Raw genomic sequence first — 20,687 nt, forward strand, 5'->3', positions numbered from 1 at the left:
ACCACGAACACATCTCTGCAGGAAAGGCAGTGATTAATACCATTATCAGTAATGAATAAAAGTGTTATGTTTATGGAGAATAATTTCATCCAGGGATCTCTTTGGAGTCTTCAGTATCTATGAATAATGTTTCCTCTTTCTCAAGTACTGTATTCTCTGGCATTTTTCTGCTGCTTGCCTCCATCTCTCCCCTTGTAGAAGGTTAAATTGACACACAAATATAGGATGGCATGCTTTTCCTGCTGATTGTGCTCCAGTAGCTCAAATTTTCATGCACAGATTTGAAAGGACTGAGGTAAGTCATAGAAAATGGGAATATACACATGGCATTCTAATGTTACAGTATTGCTTGTCTCTGCTCTGTCTTGCTTTGATTAAATTATTCTACTGCTGTCTGCTTTCAGTCACCCAACATGACACTTGGATTGTGCCTAGTTACGGCAACTATGCTTTTCTAAGTATTTGTCTCTTTTTACTCTGCTTTTTAGGCACTTTGAATCTTGCTTGAAAGAGGAAATCAGGATAAATGCTATTCCTTTTCAATCATAAAGAAGTACTTTATGTAAATGGAGACTTATGGGAACATGGGTGTCTGCAGGGATGGACTCTTGGCTTGCTGTAATCCTATACTTATTTATTTTAATTTACAAATAGATGTGCATCCAACTAGCCTAACCTTTGATCTTGAGAGTCTGATTGCTAGACTTAGGTTTTCTGTTTTCTAACTATCCCACACTTCACATGGACTTTTTTGTGGGTCACAAAGTCTTTTATGTTCTGCATCAATGCTGTAAAATTTCAAAGTTCTGAAGATTTTCTTCCCACATTGTAGACATCTACACAAGAAAAATGTGAAGCTATTCTGTAGCAGTGTATGCTGTGAATATGTAATATGCTAACATTTATATATGGGTTTGCCCCCTCTGGGAAAAAAAATCCCGCAGATACTCCTGCTTCCCAAGCCTGGTAGTTTGCTCTTGCCCTCAGTATCCATGTGGAAAAGACTATATATACTGTATGTCAATTTTCCACTCATTAGGAAACCCTGCACAATAATGAAAATGGTTTTCTCTGTAGTTGACCATACTTAACATTTTATGAGACATAGGACACACGGGACCAAAGGAGCAATCCTACAGCTCCTTCCAATACATACGTCTCTTCATGATGTTAACATGATTTGTATCCATCCTTGTATCCAATTCAGTATCACCATTACTACTTTGCGTGCCAAAGTACAATTATTTGCTGTAATAGTTGCAGTACTTGCCAGCTCTCTTCTCTTTTCCTCCTACTTCCCTGTCCACATAACTGCCACCAATAATGTGGTTACTATGAACACATGGACCTTGCCTTACTCATTAGAAACTTCTTGCATATAATTTCACTGATGAGAAAGAGCTACCTACATACCACATCTTCTCCAGGATGCCTGAAATGGTCTTCCTCTCCTATGTTGCTGCCTACTTCAATATGAGTCTGTCATAATATAATTTCCTGAAATAGGGAAGTGGGCATTGTGAGTTCATGCAAATACTGCTCACTTGGAGACTGACCATTGTGACTTCATGCTAAAGATTTAAAACCTGCAGTGAAGTAGCAGTCATTGTGATCTCGCCTGAACTAGAGGTAAGTTGTTGTGATCTGCTGCTGCTCATGCCCCCCCCCCCCCCCAATAAAAACCTCACCTTGGAAACAGAGGCTTGAATTGGTATCTTTTACATTCTTGGCAGGATTGATGTTTCTAGGTTTGAAAAGGTCACAATATTTTCATGGGCATGGGATAATTTTAATCTACCCTCTGCTGGGGGGAGAAAAGATGGTCTGACCATTGTCGTTCCATCTGTTTTCTAAGTCATGATCAAGGTGTCTCCCCTGCCAGGTAAGTATATTTTCTAAGTCACTTTGTGTGTATGAAAGAGAGGAGAACCATTGCAGAGGAAAATCAGGGTATCGAGTCTTGAAGACCAATTCCAAAAGTAGAGTATTGCCTCACTCCTTGGTAGACAGAGCTTTGACCAGCAGGTTGTTGTTTCTAGGTTTCAACCAAAGGACAGAATAGAGTGTGTTAATATTTTTCCAACTTTCAGATTCAACACCTCAACTACTAGACTAGTATGTGAAAAATTCTACAATTTCTGACAGATATTGCAAGTAACTGTGTTTTCTGAGCTCTTCTATTATTGGTGTGAATATGTAAAAATAAATGCTGTGCATGATATAACAAGGAAGCTGCTCTTAAAATTCCATTTATAGCCACCAGTTCCACCTGGGCTTCCCTGGTGAACACCATTTTCAGAAGTAAATACATGGCATAACTGGTCCTTCAGGGAGTCGGTTTCCCTACCAACTGTGTGTTTGTGTTACTTGGTTTGCTTCATCTTCTTTCCCTCATATTTCATCAAGTTACTTTAGACACCAGTTAGGTACTAGAGGAAAGCAATAGTGCATACATTGCTCACATGCTGGTTGTATGGTTTCCTCAATCATTGTGAAAGGGTGGTAAGTCACACACATCAAAAGACTCAGTGGGGCTTAATGTACCTTTTAAATGAAATTCCATTTTAAATGAAAAGATGTTTCGGGGATATAGTGCGTCTTCCAGATCAGTGATGTGCATCAACTATGGATTATAATGTTCCAAGATGATAGCAACGTGAATGTGGACATACTGTAGTGCACATTCACATTGCTGATTAAATAATATGGGACATGATAATCCATAGTTGACGGAATCTGCTCAGAGCCAAACCCCCATGGAAAGAGCAGCAAAACTGTATAGGCAGAGGGTTTATTCCCACTCAGTCTTCTGCCGGGCAGGGTATCATCTGGCATTGATTAAAAAAAAACCCAAAAAACAGGGAAGGCATCCATGGAAGTACACAGCTCATGAGTTGCACTTTGAGCACCAATACATAATAGAATTATTGAACTAGATAGAATCTGAGTTAATTTGATTTAAATTACACTTCAAATTTTAATAAATTCTTCAAATAACATTTTAATTATTTAAGCTACAGTATGACCCACAAACAATTTAAACTGTTTATCAGCTCTAGGACAGCACTCACCTAACTGAAATCCTGATTAGTTTATAGAATCATAGTTAGAAGATACCACAAGGGCCATCCATTCCAACTCATTGCCATGAAGTAACACAGAATCAAAGCACCCCAACAGATGGCCTCTCCTCAATAACCTCAAGAGAAGTAGACTTCACCATGCATTGAGGCAGTATATTCCATTGCCAAACAGCTCTTACCATCTGGAAGTTCTTCCTAATGTTTAGATTTGATCTTTTTTCCTGCCATTTGAATCCACTGCTCCATGTCCTAGTCTCCAGAGAAGCAGGGAACATGTTTGCCCCCTCTTCAATGTGACATCCTTTCAAATATTTGAACATGCAAGCTAAACATACCCAGCTCCTTCAGCTGCTCCACATAGGGCTTGGTTTCCAAACCTTTGATCATTTTGGTCACCGTTCTCTGGACATGTTCTAGCTTGTCAGTATCCTTGAATTGCAGTGTCCAGAACTGGACACAGTACTCTAGATGAGGACTGACCAAAACTGAATAGAATTGGAGTATGATTTCCCTTCATCTCGACACTATACTATTGATGCATCCTAGAATTGCATTGGGCTTAATAACTGCTGCATCACTGTTGACTAATGTTCATCTTGTGGTCCACTAAAACTTCTAGACCTCTTTCATGTGTACTCTTTTCCAGCCAGGTGTCACTCATCCCATAGCTGTGCATTTAATTTTTTACCAAAATGTAGTTCAAGACATTTCTACCTGATGAAATTCATTTAGTTTTTGCCTAGCTCTCTAATCTGTTAAAATCATTTTCGACTCTGATCCTGTCCTCTTGCTATTCCTCCCAATTTAAAATAAATACATATATTGAAAAGCACTGGGCCCAGGACAGATCCCTGTGGCACCCCACTGGCCACTTTTCTCCAGGATGAGTCGAAATTGGTCAGCACCATTTGGGTTTAGCCAGCCAACCAATTTTTATTAGTTTGTAAGAATAATGGGAAATGTTGTGAAAGGCTTTACCCAAATTAAGGCATTCCCTTTGGTCCTTTAGGTGTTTAGGACTTCAAGTCCCACAATTCCGAACAGCTGGTAAGATGGCTGGGATTTCTGGGAGCTGAAGTCGAAAACAACTGAAGGACCGGTTTGGGAACCAGTGGTCTACAGCATTTCCTTCATCCACCAAGTTTGTAAGTTTTATCAAAAAGAGGTAAGTTTTGTCTGCCATTACACGTTTCTGGGAAATCCATGTTGACTTTTTGTGAGTATGGAATTATTTTATAAGTGCTTACAGGCTGTTTATTTAACAATCTGCTCCAGAACCTTTTCTGGTATGCTATCAGGCTGGGTAGTACCATAGTTGCTTGCCTTTTCCTCCTTTTTGAATATGGGTACATTCACCTTCTTTCAATCTCCTGGAACTTCTGTTTTCCAGCAGTTCCCAAGGATGATTTTCAGTGGTTTTGCAATTACTTCGGCCAGTTATTTTAATACTCTTGGATGTAGTTAATCTGGTCTTGGAGACCTGAAATCATTTAGCTAGCTATTCCTGTACTGTATGTCTCTGCCTATTCTGTGCTGCATTTCGCCATCTGTATCCTTTGCTCCATCTTCCTGAAACTGAGCGCTTAAGCCTTTTGGGAGATTAGGCAAAGGTGTCGAGCAGTTCTTCCTTTTCTCTGTCTTGTTAGCATTTTGCCATCACCTCTACACAATGGTCTTACCATTTCCTTGTTCTTACTTTTGTTGTGGACATAAAAAGCCCTTATGATTGCTTTAACCTCTTCAGTAAACCTGAACTTGTTCTACACTTTGGCTTTTCTAACTTTATCCCTATGTATGTTGGATATTAATTTGAATTCTCTTTGGTTATTTGTCCCTTTCCCATTTTTTTGTGTGCATGCTCCTTTAAAATCCTACCTAACTGAAAGTACCTTAGACATCCATTCTGGTTACTTTAGCCATCTCCTATTTTTCCTCCTCATTGGAATGGTGTGAAATTGTGCCTCCAATAGCTTGCTTTCAGAAACTTCCATCATGAAGTCCTTTCTCTCTTAGTGGACTGAACTGCAGTCCCTAGTATCCCCTATCAGTGTGGGTAGGGCTCAGGAGAGTGCAGAAACATCTGGAAGGCTGCAGGATTCCTGCCAACCCTAGGAATAAATAAGTAAACCACTGAATGTCCTCTGCCTTTTCCTTGCCTCCTCCTTTCTGCTGCTTTTAGGTGCTTTCTCTTTCTCTCTAGCTTCATCCCAGCAACATTCATTCTTTAGTTTTTTATTTTAAATTTACACATTTATCATAAAGAACAGTAATACAGTAGAGTCTCAATTATTCAACATAAATGGGCCGGCAGAACATTGGATAAGCAAAAATGTTGAATAAGGAGGGATTAAGGAAAACCCTATTAAATGTCAAATTACATTGATTTTACAAATTAAGGACCAAAACATCATGTTTTACAACAAGTATGCCACTTGTTTGGGAGTGTGGCTGCACTTGTGTTGTTGTTGGGAATGTTAGCCTGCTGAGTGTTGCTCCCTGGAGAAACAGCTGTGGATCCAGGTGGGAGGCAGACTGCGTTGGATAATACAGAACATTGGATAAGCAAGACTCTACTGTATTTAATACACATATATAGGCATTTTAAGCAATATTTCCTAACTAGACAATTATTGTTCCTAACAATGTTATTATCTCCTCCTACTCATTCTGTTGCATGTAATGACTTCCTGTCCTTTGGGTTGTCAGCCTCTCTTTTGTATATTGGCTTTTTACTCCAGGGGGACAGCACACTTCTCGAGTCTTGCTGTCAGGTCTACAAACCACTTCTTCCATATTTTCTTACCTTCAAAAATTTCATCAATAGTAGTTACATCTTTCAGCAAAATTACTGATCTTCTGAGAATGGATACTTTTCTTTATTAAAGAGAAGTTAATTTGCTATAACCATTAAAATACTCTGTTGGTATCTACATAAAGGTTAGTTTTCAGTCAAGTTGAAGAGAAGAAAGATAGCAAGGGGTTTATAATTAATATTTTATTGAATCTTGTTGGATTAACCACACAGGTATTAACTATCTGTAAAGATTTTTCGTCCAGTAAATGAATGTAAACCACTGTCTTATGACAATTCTTTAATAGACCATTAATTCAAAGGAGAAGTAGAAAAAGTACCACTGTCTAAAATACTGTCTTGTGAAGTCACATCTGCTTTACCCCAAAATTTGTTTACTTAGTAATTGAACACCGCACACACTACACACCAAGATTTTCAACCTTTCACAACACATTACAAAGCTGTTGAAAAAATAAACTACCACTACCAAAAATAACTCTGCCACAGCCCAAACAAATCTGAAAGGGAGATCAAACACCAGGGAGCAGTTTTCATTGAGGAAGCATTCTAATGATGACAAATTAGGGAGGTAAGTGTTAAATGTGAAAACAAATTCCTACTTGTCAGGAAGTCAAAATTTTATCTGTGCTCTGCACACAGTGGGCCCAGTGTGTCTGCGGAGGTTCAGTTTTGGAACCCCATTCAAATTTGGAAAAACATAGGTTTAAATAATAAGGACACAACATTCACAGTCAGTGAATGCAATGGATGCAGAGCCCACTGTACTAAGCATGTTTTTCATATTATGTTTCAATTTCTTTGAAAATGTGAGGGCTCGACATCTAAAGAAACCAAGCTAAATCCACGGCAATTAAAATCCTGCATAAAGATAGCTTCAAGGGCCACATGTAAATTGCAAGTTGCCCACCCTGGCCTGTGGAATGTTAAGGCTGGAATCCAATGCGGCTTATGAAAGAGTAAGTGCCACTAAAACGAGTGGAACTCACTTCTCAGAAATCACACAAAGGATTGAACTGAAAGTAATCAATATTTTGAAATTTACCCATTATCTAACATTCCATTAATTGTTGGTTGCAGAGAGTAGACAACCAGAACGTGATTTTTATCTTGTAAAGGGAAGCATTTACACTCACCTATATTAAATGGGATATGGAGGACATTCCCCCCATGTTTAAAAATGTGTTCTCTAAAACCACTAAAAAACTTGCATTTACAAAATAGTTGATAAAAATAATCCTCTGAATTGTACAGGATGGTGGTACAGGAACCACTGATTAAAGACTTTGTACAAAGACATTACTCAGATTTTGCTTCCTTCTCTCCTGCAGCATCAGAAATTGGAGTCTGCAAAAAGAATTTAGTGTGACAATAGTTATACATTTGTTTCCATCTCTATATGTAAATGTTATTAAGAGATCTTCACTAGAGATCAGTAAACCTGACACTGACAAGAGTCATCCATCATTATGCCCCACTGGCTTCCATACATGCTAGATATAACAGATTTTTCTAAAAACTCATCAAACATTGGTATAATAGAGCATATTTATATTCATTAACAGAAATTTACAACTTTTTCTTATTACTTAAAATATATCATTCTAATTGATGAAGAATGCATTGATTTTCAAACTATAGAATAGTTCAGTCCTTCACTTGAATGACTTATTAAAACTATAAAACAAATATTATTCTTGGTGCCTTCAAGTTGTTTCTGACTTATGACAACCCTAAGCAAACTCTATTCAGAGTTTGTGCCTGCCTTCCTCTAAGGTTGAGAGTGTGTGACTTGCCCAAGGACAATCTGTGGGTTTCTATGGCTGAACAGATTCAAACCTTGAGCACACACTTCATTTAGATCATTAATTGTGACAAATGATTTGCTTGATTCAAAGCAATATAGACCCCAAATTTCAAAGCATTTGCATTCCACATTTTATTGCCAAGATCAGCATCTAATCGGATACATTTAAAATCAAGCACTTTGTATATGCTTTTTATCACATACAAATAATCCCTATTATTTAAGAGATGGATATATAATTATGAATTTCAAATGTTTGGGGATCTACCTGTTCTGATCATCTAGGTTGCCTACAGCCTGCCTGTTTGTAGTATGCATTGATTGGAAAGTGTGTTTTAAATACATGTAAATATTTTTAAATCCTCTGGCCCTCAACATCAAGATTACAGAAATGAGTCAGAAGAGGAAGAATTTCCCTGAAACTAGAGCAATTTGTAATCCAGTAACTAGAGGACACTCTTGGGTCATGATAGCATGTTTATGTACACTTCTGTGGCAGTAACTTAGTAAAGGAAATGTTGATGAAACTAAACTAGAATAACACTACAGAACATATATTGGAATAGTTACCTCCTCAGTCTTAGCTTCTCCATTTTCTGCAGGCAAGTTATCCTTTATTTCCTCGTCATTAATCTCTTCAGTTTGTTTCCCTTTTGGTCCCCTTTTCCCTTTAGTTTGGGTTTTCTTTTCCTCAGACTTGTCCTATAGAAAATTAAAGTAGACAATCGGCATCTAATATTCAAATATTTTAAAAAATAATCAAATGTAATAAAGAATTAAAATAATTGCAGTTAAAGCTCTTCATATTAATAGTGCAATTTTATGCCTATCAATTCTCAGGTAGGTCCTACTGAGTTCAAGAGCCTACTCCTAAGTAAATGTATCAGACTTTAGTTTAAGAAATGATTTTTAAAAAGCTAACATGGCTCATCTAAATTTCTAGCTGATATTGTGCGAAGATTTTGAAGGGCAAAAGCTTCCATGATGAGCAATTCACCTTTCTTTTGTAAGAAAAAAAACGAAGCACAGGGGATTCTTGGAAGAATTAGGCCCATAATTAAAAAAGAGACCCGGAAGACTGCAGTCTAACTAACTGCAGTTCTAGATGAACAGCATTTTTTGCTGTTCACCTTAAATATTAAAGACTTAGCAAAACTGTTTTGGCAGCATGGTTAAATTAATACAGTAACAGAAGCCTAAATACCCTAAATGCATCAGATCCCATCTGATCTTGGAAGCTAAGCAGGATCAGTTCTGGATAGTACCTGGATGTGAGACTGCAAACAAATATTGAGTAGTGTAGTTGGCATTTCAGAGGGAGGAACTAGTAAAACCATATCTTGAGTATTCCTTGCCAAAGAAAATCCCATGAATTTCATGAGATCACCATAAATCAAGAGACAACATACACTTACACCAAGGGACAGCAACACCCTTTGATTTATATTAGTATGGTAACATCTAGAATTCATTATGGAATCCCAAGGTGTTCAAGGGAAATACACCATGCAATGAGATACAAAAACAGGGTAAAGAAAACGTTTTCATCATTTCTTATTCTATAATTAGGCAAAACAAGGATCTGCCTCTAATGAACAGGTACATATCATTTCAAAGGAATTCTAATTTTCAACTATTTATTTGTAGCGTAACTGTCAACTTCTAGTTTGTGCAAAGTCAAACATATATTTGAATGATTGCAAGTTGTGATCTATGTGTTTAACTAAAATTTTGGAAGCATATTATGTAATTGACTTGGTAAGACTGGCATGAAAAACTAAATGTTACAAGTATCTTTTTTAAAAAGCACTGTATTTCATTGTTTCACTTAAACTTGATCTATTTTCCTCCTTTGACCCAAAGAAACTTCAAAATACGTATTCCTCTAAAATAGGAGTGTCAAACTAATTTTCATCAGCTTTATGGTCATCTTCAAATGTATGGACAGAAAATTTGCAGATAAAGAGAGCCAACTATACTTTTTAAACTTTAGTTTTTACACAATTTGGGTCCCCGGATTGAATGACAACTCCCATCACTTTTGATTACTCACCATGCAGACTGAAAATAACATAAAATAATCGTGACCCCATAGCAGCTATGGTCTAAATGAAACTACAACGAACACTGAATAATTTCTGCAACTTGGTCATTTAATTCAGTCCAGGCATATGCTTGCTCTGTGCAATAATGTTTTTACTGAGTGTCATGTTTAAATTCAATGTTTAAATTCATGTTTAATTTTTTTTATTATAATGAGTATGTTATCGTCATTTTATACTTTTGATATTAAGTAGTTGTGGCATTGAATGTTTGCCGTTTATATGTATGTTAACCACCCTGAGTCCCTCTGGGGAGAGAGGGCAGTCTAGAAATAAAGTTTATTATTATTATTGGGAACTGCAGCCCAACAGTACTTATGATTTTCAGGTTGGCGAAAGGTTAAAGGACATTTAAAAGCCAGTCATTATATCTAGAAACATGTATCTAAATCCAAACCCCATTATTCTTTTATATATATATAATTTTTATTAAAATTTTGATAGGTGACATTCTTAAAAAAAAAGAAGTTTGAAGTGGGGTGAAGGTGTATTGGTAGGGTTGGGTTGGAGCAAACCCCATTATTCTGACTAAATTGAACAAATTGCAGCATTCCAGATATTACTATATCAGAACTCCTGTCAGATGTAGTCATTGCGTGTAATGATGTTGAATACAGGAGTTGTAGTCCAGCATCTGGAGGGCCACATAAAATTTATTTATTTATTTACAGTATTTATATTCCGCCCTTCTCACCCTGAAGGGGACTCAGGGCGGATCACATTACACATATAAGGTAAACATTCAATGCCTTGATATAGAACAAAGACAAACGCAGGCTCTGAGCTGGTCTCGAACTCATGACCTCTTGGTCAGAGTGATTGGTCTCAGCTGGCTGCTTACCAGCTTGCGCCACAGCCCGGGCCAGATTTGGCACTCAGGCCTTGAGTTTGGCACATGTGCTCTAATAGATTCCCCAATAGCAGGCACACTTATCTTCTTAAGACTATAATCTCTGAATATTCTTTCAATTCTTCTTTCCATTTCACTTCTATTTCTTCTCAGTTATTGCTCAACACATCTGTTCTTACACTAGTTCCCTTCTCAATCTAAGAACAAAGTAACTGCCACAGTGTATTTTCACTCTTTGCATGTGTGCATCTCCATATATGTTGCTGTGTGCCTTCAGGTCTTTTCTGACTTATTGTGACCCTAAGGTGAACCTTCATGGGATTTACTTGGCAAGATTTGTCCAGAGGGGGGTTAGTCTGTCAGCTACCCAGATCTGCCCTTCTGAAGGCATCCCACAAGAATGAGACAATTAACTGGTACGGAATACTAAAATATGGTGAAATAAAGGAAAGGGTGAATCTGAGTCCCAGGGGACATAGGTTCTCCACCTCTGGGCAGGATTTCAAACACTGTATGAGGATTCTGTCTGCCACTTATACAAAATGTATCTATAATGAACAATATGCTGTATCATAATTGCAGTCATAAGCATAAAAGGTTTTTCCCTATTCTCACAAAAATGAATGTAACTCAATATATTTTTATGAAGAGCCAGTGATAAAAGACTTTCAAATTTCGATGCTGTGTTTTTCAATGGAAAATGTTCCACACCATACATACACTCCAGTTATCTGGGCTTCTATAATAAAATCAATTATCACAGACAGGGTAACTAGTCATTATTCTTCTGAACAGGCATGTAGCTGCGGGGGGGGGGGGGGGGCATCTTGAAGGGCTTCAGCCCCCCCCCCCTCCAAATTCTCAGAGTGGTCTGTGAGAAGGCCTTACATTTATTATTTAAACTGTTATGTTTATTCATATCATGATCTGATCACCATGCTCAATATATCCCATATGCATGGGGGTATTGGGATAACGATATAAAAGGTTTGCTAGGGTAGATCCTCTCCCACCCAGACTCAGCCTCCCACCCCCGAAGCAAAATCCCAGCAGCCCCCCCCCCTCCCCAATCAAAATCCTGGCTATGGGCCTGCTTCTGAAAGAGACAGGCACTGGGAAGTCCAAATGTTCAGATGCATGGGGGTGGAGGGAGGAACGGAAAAACAATGTAAAATCTTCCTGTTCAGAATGGATCTAGAGCAGATTAGCAGACGGTGTAATTGTTTTCTATTGCTAATGTTCTTTGTTAAGAAAGTGAAGGAACATACAAACTAAAAATTTGATACTGTTTGTTTTGCTTTCCTCAGAAAAGTTCCCCATTCTTCTCTGCCCCAGATGTTATTAGGATTTGCATAAGCTCTGTTAGTTCATAGTAAAAATAAGCACTTAATGACTAAGTTACAATGCCAAAACACAGTGTGGCATTGATATAGCAAACACAGTTCAGGATGAAAAACAATAGGTAAATGTAAATATTGACAGCAGGAGTATTATAAGAATGCAATGAGAATAAAGAAGAATTTAACATTTAGGAACTATCTTGAAAAAAATTACAAGATTGGTATAAGAAACTACTACAGTGAATTGCTGGAACATAATCTGGGAAACTACTTCAAGTACCTGAAGCAACAAAATAAATGAACATCTCAAAACTGCAAATTAGTATCTCTTTAAAAATATATCATGTTTACAAAACATTTATAAGTTGATAATGCAACTCTATTTACCCATTTGCAAAAATTATATCCAACTAATCTGTTTGAACTAAAAATACTAAAATATCCTTATAGCAATTAAACAAATGGAATGCGAAAAATTGTGACAATGCCATAAATGTATGTCCCTTTGTTCTTTGTCCCAGTCCCAGAAAGAAAGTGGTCATTCATCAATATATGTTCTTTCTGCAAAGGTGGAAGCAAGCAAGCTGCCTGCCACTGCTTCTTCAGCCAGAGTAAAAAAGGGTAAATAAAAATATTCTGCCTTTCATGTTGAAAGAACTTTTTAGCTGAAATAAAATTGGAGGTTTGCAAGAAACAAGCTGAAAACATTGGGCTATCGCGTATGGGGGAAAGGTTAACAAGATTAGTTAAAGCATGTTTGCAATCTGAGAGTTGCAGTTCAAGGCAGTCAGGTTTTTTTCTTAAGTTTTGTGGACAACTGTCAAAGGAACAAGAAAAAGCAGGTGAAACATTTTGTTTGAGCTACATTTGCAAGTGATATGCCTCTTGCCATAACTGAAAACTCACACTGGGGAAAAAAAACCACTGCAAACTGATTTGCTTAACATATCAATGACATTATCAATCTTCATTCTCTTTTAAATAAAGAGCATGCCAAAGTTTAAGCAATGATTGTTGTAAGATCTGGTCAAACAGCTGACACAATAGGATAGAATGATACACAGGGGAACCTTTTACTGATCAATATATTTGATAACCCTGAATTAATATTCTTGAAATAAATTACTACCAAATTGTTGTGTCATACAAATCAATACAAAGCAGATATGTTGACTAAAGAGATTAAAAGGAAATGTCACTTGATGGTACAAGTCCTAGTACCAGAAAATACAAGTAATATTTATTTATTATTTTTTTATTACAGTATTTTTACCCTGCCCTTCTCACCTAATAAGGTGACTCAGGGCGGCTTACAATATAAACGCATATACAAACAATTACAATAACATTCCAATTCAACTTAAAATTAAATTACATTAAAACATTCATAAATACACATATAAATATACATTTAGGCTCATTTCGAGTCCAAACCAGTCTGTCAGTTATATCCTAAAACATAGGAGCCCCCCGGTGGAGTAGTGGGTTAAAGCCTTGTGACTTGAAGGTCGGGCTGCTGATCTGCAAGCTGCCAGGTTCGAATCCCACCCGGGGAGAGAACGGATGAGCTCCCTCTATCAGTTCCAGCTCCATGCGGGGACACGAGAGAAGCATCCCACAAGGATGTTAAAAACATCAAAACATCCAGGCGTCCCCTGGGCAACGTCCTTGCAGACGGCCAATTTCTCACTCCAGAAGCGACTTGCAGTTTCTCAAGTCACTCCTGACACAAAAAAAATCTAAAGCATATGTTGTAATTTGTGCTGCCTCTATTATTCAAAAGCCTGGTCCCACAGCCACATCTTAACTCTTTTACAGAAAGAAAGGAAAGAGGGAGCCTGCCTGATTTCACTTGGGAGGGCGTTCCATTGGCGGGGAGCCATCACTGAAAAAGCCCTGTCTCTCGTCCCCGCCAGCCGCACCTGAGGCTGGTGGGACCGAAAGCAGGTCCTCCCCTGAAGATCTTAAATTACATGGTGGGTAATAGCGGGAAATATGAAAGTGACTTGGCAAAAACTAAAGGAAAGGCATTCCTATTTAATATTTAGCTTAGGAATCCTGTGGAAAACACTATATTGACAATGTATTTACAAATTACAAACTTCAATGGGTATTAAAAAATCCGAAGATTAATTAAATTTATTAAGTATTTCTGAGCTATTCACACAGCTGAAAAAGGAATACATGTAAAGCAAAATTGAAGTGTCAAAGTGCACTAATTGTAGTGTAGATGCCTATGCAGAATTAATGCAGTTTGACATCACTTTAACTGCCATGACTTGATGCTATAGAAGTTTGATATCTTTGCACTCCCAGACAAAGAAGGTGAAAGACCTTGTAAAACTAAAACTCCCATAATTCCATAGCATTGAGCCAAGTGGTATCAAACTGCAGTACAATGTATACTCATTTATATGTGAACCTCATGAATAAGTGGAGTAGGTTTGGGGCAAAAATTATGAGTTTTGATATGACCTATGGAGAAGTTGAAGAAAGACAAAAGCAGCAATGCCATCTTGGGGAGCAAACTGTCACCGCCATTTCCTCACCAAGGCATTCAAACAGGCTGGAAAGAGTGCAATGATGGAAAGTGTGTGTTTGTTTGTGTGTGTATTTGGGGGTGGGGGGGAATTGATGATTTTTAAAATGTTTTTTCCAGGATGAAGTAAGTATATATAAAAGGCAAGATACAGTTCACATACTGTAACCAGGATTTTTCGCACTGATTTTTTGTACACAATTGCTAGACTTTATATATAAATTCTAGGGTAATTCTACAGCATAGAAACACCTTAAATGTTCCACCAAAAGTAGCTTCTTGTGAAAGGAACTGGAAGGCTTTCAGTTGAAAGATACACACACAAAAAGAGTAACACAGACATATAACTGAACACAGTGGTAAATTTGTTTCTATTTTGGAATAAGAGACAAGTACAAGTAATCAAAATAAAAGTTCTCTATCAATTACCAACTTTCTTTTGATATTTTTTCAAGCTGTTATGTCTGGAAAAATATTTAGGTAATTCTTTTTTAAACCTTACCTAACTTTGGGGGAGAGGTCTTTGTTAAGCCAAAATGTATATAAAATGATTGGAAAATATTGTATGCCATTGATTAAAGTTATTCATTAAAGTTATGTATCAAAATTTAAGAATAAGCTGTAGCTGTCCCTTTACATAACTTATAAGGAGCACTAGTCAATTTTAATCAGTTGAGAACCCTTGGAGATAGAATGTGGTATTGATATCATTTACAGAATCAGTGTCACTTCCTTACATAAAATGTATCATACAAAATTTTGATTGGATGCAATTATCACACTAAATCAGTATGATATATACACAAATGAAGTCCTTCATGTCAATTCTGTTCATTAACGTGTCCCTTTTCTCCCACTGTCAAAATTTAGACTGCAAATATTCTGGAAATTGATGAGATTCACTCATTTGTGTTGCTTTATGTTGTTATGCTATTTAGTAAACTTTTGCCCCCACAGAAAGAGTTCTACAGTACAGAAAATCTATAAGCACATTTCATTATTTTGAATTTATCAACTTCCATGTTTTGTTCTAAAGTCGCTTTGAATTTTTCACAGAATTTTAAATCACTTTATGAGCAACCTTTTCATTCCCCCCCCCCCCCATCAAAACTGTTCTTTTCCCAGAGATATTAAACCAGTATTTTTTTAGTTTGCACATTTTAGCTCCTTGCAGTTGGGATTTATAAGGGCTACTTTTTTGACTAGCCACTTATGTGGAAAATATTGAGCTGTGACTTACTTTCTTATAGTAATGTAACATTAAAAAGGAAAAGGCTTTTTCTCATTTTGGAATATAAATTATGATATAAAAGTAGCTTAAAAGTTATATAGTATCCTGACAAATTCTACATCATTGGTTGTTTGATTACCTATGCTAATGTTTTTATATTAAGCCGCTTTGAGTCTCCTTCGGGAGAGATAAAATCGGGGTATAGATAAATATAATACCTACACCACAGGTCTTCTGAGAGATCTGCAATTAGCAGTATCTGCAGATGTAGGTTTAACATTCTGAATAAATCTAGATAATATAGCTCTTGAAGACTATGTATGCAGTTCACTGTAAAAATTTGGTAATGCTCCATTTTATAAAATAATATTTTTTCCAGCCAGCTCCCAATGCAGCGGAACCCGATTCTCCTTCATTATGCGCCCATATACGACAAAACTCACCTTCGAAGCGGGCTTTTTTGGCTTTGCTTCTACTTTGGCAATGACAGGTTTCTGAAAGAAAGTGCCATAAATTTACTATTGTTATGTTTCTATGAAGCTAATAATGAAAGGAATGCAGAGACGTAAAGAAAAACACTTTTAAATAAGAACATTTTAAAGACTGACGTAGAGGGTGTTGATTAGTGTTTATGTATTTTAATAGATTTTTAATTATTTTAATTTTTATATTATGCTGCATCATATTTTAATGTTTATGGTTTAAAATAGTACACATTTATTTTTTAACATTATTAGCAGCCTTGAATCTCTTTTAAGTGAGAAAAGCAGGATATAAGTAAATATAAGTTAGCAAAAATAAATAAGCAAATACTTACAACTGACAGTCGTGCTGATCGCCTCTTTGGCTACAATACAAAAGAAACCATGTTAATAGCTTCCTCTGTATCAGGTCTTCTGAAACGTTTTCCACTTATAATGCCTTTCAGCCTAGGAAAGTTTAGGCGACCCCCAGGTATATAAAATAGATATTGAAAAATCAAACATTTTTAGATAACAAGTCAGCATTTGCAAGGTTTGCTAAACACTGATTTTCCTTGTTATGAAGTACTGCTGAGGCTCTTTCCGCAGAGTCCACTGTAAACACTGCACAACAGATTTGTGTAAATGTCTAAAACAGCTATTTGGAGATGTTCAGGAAACTTTTAACTTGGTTGCTGTGAGTTTTCCGGGCTGTATGGCCATGTTCCAAAAGCATTCCCTCCTGACGTTTGGCCTGCATCTATGACAGGCATCCTCAGAGATTGTAAAGTTTGTTGAGAAGTAGGCAAAAGGGGTTTATATATCTGTGGAAAGTCCAGGGTGGGAGAAAGTATTCTTGTCTGTTTGAGGCAGGTGTTAATGTAGCAACTGATCACCTTGATTAGCACTAAATGGCCTTGAAACTTCAAGGACTAATTGCTTACTGCCTGGGGGAATCCTTTGTTGGGAGGTGTTAGCGGGCCCTAAATGTTTTATGTTTGGAATTCTCCTGTTTTCAGAGTGTTGTTCTTTATTTACTGTCCTGATTTTAGGTTTTTTTTTCCATACTGCTAGACAGATTTTGTTCATTTTCATGGTTTCCTCCTTTCTGCTTTCCAGATATATAAACCCCTCTTGACTAGTTTTCAGCAAACCTCGCAACATCTGAAGATGCCTGCCATAGATGCAGGAGAAACATCTGGAGATAATGCTTCTGGAACATGGCCATACCACGCGGAAAACGCAAAGTAACTCAGTGTTACCAGCCATGAATGCCTTCCACAACAAACTTGTGGCCCACCAATTCATTTTTGTTGGCCCTTGATCTTCTTACTGGAAAAATATTTTAATTATGTAATTCAATATTAATTATATAATTCGTTTTCTTTCTGGAGTGTTTCTGGCCCTCACATTCCTACACTAAAGTTTGATTGGCCCTCGGGTAACTAAAGGTTGGACCACACTGCTCCACATAACAACACTCCACCTCACGGTGGAACAGGGTTGACATTAACTTACCTCCTCTTCAGCAACGTTCACCTGCAAGGGAAGAAGCAAAGAGGTGAGAAGGCGGGATAAGGGAAATGCGGGGCGCTGGCGCATGCGCGGAAACGCAGCTCCAAGAGGCGTGACGTCACCACGGACACGCCCCCTCCCTCCAACACCGCCATCGTCGGTCGGAGCCCCCGACTCGAGGCCGCAGTTCTCGTCCCAACGCTTCTGGGCGATGGGAGCCGCATGGCGCACAACCCCCTGTCCTCGCAGCCCCAGAATGTAAAAAATGGGCAGCGGCCATTTGCAACACCCGTCACGCCTCTGCCTCGCCTCCTCCACCATTCCTCCCCCCCCCCCCCCCGGTCTGGGCCCTCGCGCCGAAGGAAGCCTTTCAAGTCTTCCTTCTGTTTCTCTCAGAATAACAGGGGAAGGGAGGGGGGAAGGGGTAGGTGAGGAGGAGCGCGCCCGGCCCGCTTGTCGCCAACCTTTCTCTTCGGCATGGCTTTTCCCTGGGCTTGTGTTGTTAAATGGTTATTGGAACTCCCGAGCGCCGGGCACGAAGAGCGCTCTTTCTCGCGCGGCTGACGGCGACTTCGTCCTCCAGCCCACTGGCGGTCGGGCTCTCTCTCACTCTCACTCACTCACTCCTGCGCACAGGCAAGCGCGCCCGCCTGACCCCCCTTCCCCTCCCTCCACCATCCCAGCAGCGCCAGCGGCACCGCAACAGGATCCAGCCGGATCGACGACGAGAGAGGGGGGCGCTCGCGCGCTGCTCAGCTCCACTTCGGCCCCGCCCCCTTCCTTCTCCAGGGCGCGCGCCACGCCGCTTCCCTATTGGGCGGGCTCACTTCGCGGGGCCTTTTCAAATCACAACGGTCCGCCGAAGAGCAGGGGGAGGGGGGGGGTGCTGTGAGTTTCCGGGCTGTATGGCCATGCTCCAGAAGCATTCTCTCCTGACGTTTCGCCCACATCTAGGGCAGGCATCTTCACAGCTTGTAATGTAAGGTATATTGAAAAATAGCTTGGGGATCCGGCGGTGCCCAGGTTATTAGAAGGAGGCATTGTTTGTTTTGGGATGTTCGGTAATATCACTGAAATTTGGTCCAGATCTGTCGTTGGCTGAGTTCAGTGCTGTCTGAATAAGCGTGAACTACAATTCCCAGATCCAGGATGGGCAAACCAGGCCCATATGCACAATTGACCATGTTGGGTCTGTGTGCCAAGTTTGGTCCAAATCTGACGTCAGCAGGGTTCAGTGCTTTCTAACTAACTCCCAAAATCAAGGTCCATTCCCACGAACCCCTGCTATATGTTCATTTGGTCATGGGGCTTTTCTGTGCCAAGTTTGGTCCCGGTCCATTGTCGCTGAGGGTCACAGTATCAGTGAAGGTACTGCAAGTCCCATTATCCATGGCCAGTTTGGTCCACATCCATCATTGGTTGTGTTAACAATGCTCTCTGGATGTAGGTCAAGTACAACTCTTGTAAATCATGGTGAATTCTCATCAAACCTCGTTCAGTTGCGGATCAATTCCTCTGTTAACTCTGTGCCATAGGAAAGGGTAGAAAAGGGTTAAGGTAGAGGCAGTGGGCAGGGTCATGCAAATTAAGGAATCCTGGGGTGTCAATCCTGGAAGAAAAACATTTAGGAAGAAATTGTCACAGCATTAAAGCCTTCACTTGCGTGGGGGGCAGAATGGTGTGCATGAAGGACATTGGCAGGGTTTGGGCTATGTGTTCATGGTGCTCAATATAACCTGCATGTCAGTGGAGGGAGGGCCATTGGTGTTTCCAGCTCAGTGGGAACTATAGCTGTTTGTGGAGGTGCGAGGCTGCCTATGTAAGTGGACACCTCCACATACACATTTTTGAATTTTATTATGTGCATAGATATGGGAGCCCCGGTGGCAAAGCACTGAGCTGCTGAACTTGCAGAATGAAGGGTCCCACGTTCAAATCCTGGGAGCGGATCGGCAGGAAGGTAACGGCGCTCCATGCAGTCATGCCAGCTACATGACCTTGGAGGTGTCTATGGACAACGCTGGCTCTTCGGCTTAGAAATGGAGATGAGCACCAACCCCCAGAGTCAGACATGACTGGACTTCAGGGGAAACCTTTACATATAGATATATAGAAGATAGATATAGGATAGGCAAGTGAGGTTTATATCTCTCTGGAAGGTCCAGGGTGGGAGAAAAAACTCTTGTCTGTTGGAGGCAAGTGTGAATGTCGCAATTAATCACCTTGATTAAAAGGCATTGCAGCTTCATGGCCTGGCTGATTGCTGTCTGGGGGAATCTTCTCATAGGTGTCAGCTGGCCCTGATTGTTATTCATCTGGAATTCCCCTGTCTTCTGAGTTATTTATTTAATGATTTTAGATTTTTTTAAAAATACTGGTAGCCAGATTTTGTTTATTTTCATGGTTTTTTCCATTCTGTTGAAACTGGCCACATGCTTGTGGATTTCAGTGGCTTCTCTGTGTAGCCTGACATAGTGGTTGCTGGCATGGTCCAGCATTTAAGTGTTCTCAAATAATATGCTGTGTGCAAGTTGGTTCATCAAGTGCACTGCTATGGCTGACTTCTCTGGTTGGATTAGTCTGCAGTGCCTTTCATGTTCCTTGATTCGTGTTTGGCCAATGCTGCATGTGGTGGTCCCTATGTAGACTTGTCCACAGCTGCATGGTATACGGCAGATTCCTGCAGAGGTGAAAGGATCTCTCTTGTCTTTTACTGAATGTAGCATTTCTTGGATTTTCTTAGTGGATATGTAGGTAGTTTGTAGATTGTGTTCTTCATCACCTTCCCTATGTGATCAGTGGTTCCCTTGATGGATTGGTAAGAACACTTTTCATCTGGGTGGATCTTTGAGATCTGACAATAAAGCAACTCTCAAATCTCAAAGAGCTGAGACAAGCGACTGTGAACAAGTCTACATAGGGACCACAAAACGCAGCATTACCCGAA

General features: G+C 39.2%; 1 protein-coding gene and 1 long non-coding RNA gene across 2 annotated transcripts; one reads left to right on the plus strand and one right to left on the minus strand.

Moving 5' to 3' along the window:
- Positions 1-1,682: 1,682 nt before the first annotated feature.
- Positions 1,683-12,708, plus strand: LOC134297468 (uncharacterized). The gene is made up of 3 exons (XR_010004223.1): positions 1,683-1,882; positions 4,093-4,248; positions 12,516-12,708. It is a non-coding gene; the product is annotated as an uncharacterized LOC134297468 (long non-coding RNA).
- Positions 6,064-18,466, minus strand: hmgn1 (high mobility group nucleosome binding domain 1). Its single transcript, XM_003218934.4, has 6 exons — positions 18,205-18,466; positions 17,744-17,764; positions 16,582-16,611; positions 16,208-16,258; positions 8,273-8,404; positions 6,064-7,242 (listed from the first exon to the last, which is right to left on the minus strand). The coding sequence occupies exons 1-6, from the start codon at positions 18,217-18,219 to the stop codon at positions 7,195-7,197; spliced, it is 297 nt and encodes a 98-aa protein (XP_003218982.1). The 5' UTR covers positions 18,220-18,466; the 3' UTR covers positions 6,064-7,194.
- Positions 18,467-20,687: the final 2,221 nt, after the last annotated feature.

This window comes from Anolis carolinensis, chromosome 3 (assembly GCF_035594765.1).
Source record: "Anolis carolinensis isolate JA03-04 chromosome 3, rAnoCar3.1.pri, whole genome shotgun sequence".
Classification (NCBI taxonomy): Eukaryota; Metazoa; Chordata; class Lepidosauria; order Squamata; family Dactyloidae; genus Anolis; species Anolis carolinensis.